This window comes from Cibotium barometz, chromosome 17, assembly GCF_041138505.1.
Source record: "Cibotium barometz isolate CiBa-2024 chromosome 17, ASM4113850v1, whole genome shotgun sequence".
Taxonomy (NCBI): domain Eukaryota; kingdom Viridiplantae; phylum Streptophyta; class Polypodiopsida; order Cyatheales; family Cibotiaceae; genus Cibotium; species Cibotium barometz.
This window is the reverse complement of record NC_141062.1, coordinates 37,968,954-37,974,226: the sequence shown is the minus strand read 5'-3', so window position 1 is coordinate 37,974,226 and position 5,273 is coordinate 37,968,954. Positions and strand designations below refer to the sequence as shown.

Genomic DNA, 5,273 nt, shown 5'->3' with positions numbered 1-5,273 from the left:
AAAGGCTAAGGCAAAGAGAAAAGTGGGCCCGGAAGAGGTACCTGAAGAAACTGCAAGCAATGGCTATGGTTTCCCAAAGAAGATGGAGGACAAAGCTGAAAGCACCAAAGGTGAAAAGAAAGCCACCCGCTCAAGAGCTTGCAAAAAACTGTGTTAAGACCTTTCCTTTTTTGCCCAGATTCTGTACTGTAAGCAGGCAACTATCACTGTTCAGTTGTTTAGCCTTTACTTAGTGTTCCCATACCTATGCCCTTCACTCTTATGGCTATGCCATTTTGAAAACCTAATGCCTCTTGTGGCTGTCATGTAATTTTTTTTATTTTCCCGGTGAAAATGTCTTTGTGTAATATAATGTTGAGCAGCAGTCCATTATAATTTTCTGCCAATCTATGAACTTCTTCACTTCGTATCGTTGTTTCTTTGCAGAGGAAGAGAAACTAGCATTAATTGTATTGCCTGATATAAATGCTGCCATGCAATGGCAGAAATTACGGAAATGGCGAATCCGCAAAGTCAGGCAGATAAGGAGACAAAAATTGGAGATTGAAAAGCGGCTCGAACGATATTCACAGCATGCCCATAGAATTTTTGAGCGCCTAAATTATGTTCACTCATCAGGGGAGGTTATATATGCTGAATGGTATCCTCTTCCAGACCCAATATGGGTGCCTAAGCGATTGTGTGATGAAAAAAGGGCTCTTTTACTAGATCTCAACGGTCTTTTGCTGAGGGTGGCAGAGACTCGCTTCGGCGAAAAGCCCCCTGCATATGCAGATGAAATGTTAAAATACAATGTAGAGGATAAGCAGGTGTTCTGTCGCAAGGACAGCCACATGTTTTTGGACTGGTGTCTTCAGTTCTTCAGTGTGTATATTTGGAGCACAAGCATGCATCGTAAAGTCATGAATATTTGCAGGGCTATTTTTAAATTGCAGGTGCCAAGGATTGCCGGTTTTTTTGCGCAAGAGCACTGCAGTCTGCAACCCTGGCAGATCTTGAATAAACCTGTGTTTATGAAAGATTTAGCCTTGTTTTGGAAATACAATCCGACGTACAACGCCCAAAACACGCTTCCGATTGATGATAGCCTCTACAAAGTGTTTCAAAACCCAGCACAAGCTTGGCTCGTTACTCCGAAGCTAGAGGACCAGAGTGCTGAGGAGAGACAACAGTTTCTTATAGAAACTTTGAAAGATTATGTGGCTGACAATTTCTTTGATACATGCTCTGATAACTTCTCTGATGCAGTCATCAAACAGTTGCTAGAGGCTGAGAGACAAGCAGAACTTCGTCGCGCAAACAAAAGGAAGATGACCTAGAAGCAGAGAGAGAGGAGAAAGCTAGGCTGGAGAGGGAAAGAAAAGAAAAGGAACAGCAGAGAGGCGACCTAGAAGCAGAGAGAAAGGAAAAAGCAGAGGAAAAGGAGAAAGCAGAGAAAAAGGAGAGAGCAAAAAAGCCCGGTCACTACAAACGCCCTCTGAGGAGGCGTAAAGATTTTTGGCGGGTGTGACTCATTGTAAAATTAAACCCTATGTAATGTTATTTGATGCTGGAAGTTAATGATGAGATAATCTTTTCAACAGTTGCCTCCTACTATTCCATTTTTATGTGTTACAGAATTATGTATTGGGTTTTTTGTTAGGTAGCACACACTATAAAGTAGCAAGTATACAGTTAGCATATACTGTGATAGTTAGCATACACTATATGCTAGTTAGCATAATCCTGTATGCTAGTTAGCACACTATATAGCAGCTAGTTAGTATACAGTTAGCATATACTGTGCTTGTTAGCATACACTATATGCTAGTTAGCATATACTGTATATGCTAGTCAGCATATACTGTTTGCTAGTTAGCATACAGTATATGCTAACTAGCATATAAACTAGCAAACAGTATATGCTAACTAGCATATACTGTATGCTAGTTAGCATACGCTTTATGCTAGTTAGCACACACTATGTAGAAGCTTGTTAGTACACAATTATTATATACTGTGGTAGTTAGCATACAATATATGCTAGTTAGCATATACTGTATGCTAGTAAGCACACGCTATATAGTAGCTAGTGAGTATACAGTTAGCATATACTGTGCTAGTTAGCATACCCTATATGCTAGTTGGCATATACTGTATGCTAGTTAGCATACGCTATATGCTAGTAAGCACACAATATAAATTAGGTAGTTAGTATACAGTTAACATGTACTGTGCGAGTTAGCATACAATATATGCTAGTTAGCCTATACTATATACTAGTTAGCATACTATATATGCTAGTTAGCATACACTGTATGCTAGTTAGCATACGCTTTATGATAGCTAGCACACACTTTGTAGAAGCTTGTTAGTCAGCATATACTGTATATGCTAGTTAGCATATACTGTTTGCTAGTTAGCATATAGTATATGCTAACTAGCATATACTGTATGCTAGTTAGCATACGCTTTATGCTAGTTAGCACACACTATGTAGAAGCTTGTTAGTAAACAATTATCATATACTGCGGTAGTTAGCATACACTATATGCTAGTTAGCATATACTGTATGCTAGTAAGTACACGCTATATAGTAGCTAGTGTGCATACAGTTAGCATATACTGTGCTAGTTAGCATACACTATATGCTAGTTGGCATATACTGTATGCTAGTTAGCATACGCTATATGCTAGTAAGCACACAATATAAATTAGGTAGTTAGTATACAGTTAACATATACTGTGCGAGTTAGCATACAGTATATGCTAGTTAGCCTATACTATATACTAGTTAGCATACTTTATATGCTAGTTAGGATACACTGTATGCTAGTTAGCATACGCTTTATGCTAGCTAGCACACACTTTGTAGAAGCTTGTTAGTACACAATTAGCATATACTGTGGTAGTAGTAAGCATACACAAGATACAAAATAGAATAAAAGACCATGACGCTCATGTCAAAAACCGAATGGCATGCTATTATAGATTGCTTCATAATCTTCGGGGGTGATTGTGTACATTTGCCTTCTCTTTTGCATGTGTTTCATGGGTATCTTGATACAACGTACAAGATTTGAAAGTATGTGAACAACAGGTTGATTGTAGTCTAGTTTGAAGGTGTATGCATCCACTTGCTTGTAATATAGTCCTTGCACGACATAAGAGCCTTTGTCAATTACATTGTTCCACTCATCAGTGTAACCCTGTTTTGCCTTTTCTTTTACTGCAGTGCACTTTACCAAGTAAAAGTCTACATTCTCATCATTGGTTGTAGCATCCAGATTCACTGCAAAAGTGTCACCAACACACAAAGCACTACTTAATGCATCATGGTGGCCTTCATACACGAATTTTTCATATCCAATGATCTGTCCTTCAAGGGCATCATCAGTCGGAGTGTCTTCTTCATCCTCAACTTCATCAGACAATGGCATCAGAATGTGATAATCCCAAGGCTGCACATGAGATTTGTTAGTGCAGCGATTCCAACTATGATTCATGCATGCATCACAAAAGCATGCCAATGGTCTTGTGGCAATGGCAGTTGCATCCTGCCGGTTGTGACCGCGAAAAGCATGCAAGGTGCGAGACTTCTCAACCGTGGCACAATTCCATTTAACCTCCCTGTTTACATCACCTACTTTGATCTCCCAAAACACACGGGCACATTCCCTTTCTTTTAGAGGATATGATGCAGCTGCTCCCTTTGATAGGTTGGCTTGGCAATAGGCAACCACATCTACAGCACACTTTAAAGTGGCCCCATTAGGCTTCAGCTGTTCATGTGTCAACGATCTTTTAACAACTGCGCCTGCACCGTCATGCTCTCCCTTGCCATGTCCTGATCCAAAGAAGAACCAGCTCATCTCCATTCCTGTCAGTCCAGCATACCTTGCAACAAAATAGAAAGTCCTAGCAGCCTTAAACTGTGAGGCAGCACCATCTGACCAGACCCAGTGACGTTTTGGAGTGACACCTTCTCTCTGTAACCAGCCACAATGCAGCATAAAACAATGTTGGACAAACAATGTGTCATGCACTTTGTCATCTGATATGAAGAAGTGGATTTTCTTGACTACTTCCCCTTCCCTGCGGTAGTATGTTATGTGCACAAAAATAGTTACTTGACTTGAGTGCCAATGCATGGATTGAATCTCATTTTGCTCCTTGAATGCATAGTTTTCTGCAAAGTCTACAACCGACACAACCACATCGTCAGGAAATCTAAGAATACAATCCTTGAACTGTTGTGCTTGCCATCGAGTGATATAGTTATGTTTGATAAAAACCTTCAGCTTGGTTTGTAAGAGTTGAAGAAACTCCCAGCACTACATTTCTTTAGTCACAAGATCTTTTCTCTTTTTTTTTGTCTCCGTGCTTATCTGTTGCCTCCACATATGCAAACAAGTTTACAAAGATATTCTTACCTGGACTTTGTGTCTCTAAGCAGCATGTTTCTAGCTTTTTCACACCACATTTCTTACATTCGCCAATCAAACACTCACTATTGTGGTAACCAGTATCTATCTGCTTCGGGCAGAGAACTAACTCCCATAGATGTGTGACACCTTTGAAAGTTTGACATAAAGCCATGCAACCCCTGCTAGTTTCATCACCTATGACGCAAACGCTGCATGTACATCTGCATTGGGCTCCATGCAGCCCGAATGACTGAGACCGCATATGGTTAAGTGTGTCCTTTAAAAAGGACATCTGCATTGGGCTCCATGCAGCCCGAATGACTGAGACCGCATATGGTTAAGTGTGTCCTTTAAAAAGGACATCTGCATTGGGCTCCATGCAGCCCGAATGACTGAGACCGCATATGGTTAAGTGTGTCCTTTAAAAAGGACATCTCCACATGATATTCGCAGCAACATGTGTCTCTATCTTTCAGCCACCGTACAAAAAATGGCTTCATCATCTCAAACATTCTCATACCTATTTTGCAATCTGGATGCTTTTCTTTGAATCTGTAGAAGAGCTCAACTTGCAATTATGAGAGTTAGAAGGCAGTTATTATGCTAGTTATGCTAATTAGTATACAGGCCATGCACGGAAGCATGGCCATGCACGGAAGCATACTGTATGTAACCAGCACTTACAGTATGCTAACTAGCACTTACAGTATGCTTCCATGCATGTGCAGTATGTTAACTAGCACTCACAGTATGCTAACTAGCACTTGCAGAATGCTAACTAGCACTGACAGTATGCTAACTAACACATTCAATAGGCTAATTGGTACATTCAGTATGCTAAGTAACACATTCAGTTAGCTAATTGGT

The 5,273-nt window shown here is 40.2% G+C and overlaps 1 protein-coding gene across 1 annotated transcript; it reads right to left on the bottom strand.

Moving 5' to 3' along the window:
* Positions 1-2,942: 2,942 nt before the first annotated feature.
* On the bottom strand, positions 2,943-3,544 carry LOC147629971 (uncharacterized). Its single transcript, XM_086810894.1, has one exon. The coding sequence runs from the start codon at positions 3,483-3,485 to the stop codon at positions 2,943-2,945; it is 543 nt and encodes a 180-aa protein (XP_086667020.1). The 5' UTR covers positions 3,486-3,544.
* Between the last annotated feature and the right edge of the window lie 1,729 nt (positions 3,545-5,273).

What these genes read in the sequence shown, in the direction of transcription:
- LOC147629971 (XM_086810894.1), bottom strand. Translation starts at nt 3,485, where the DNA reads ATGAATCATAGTTGGAATCGCTGCACTAACAAATCTCATGTGCAGCCT.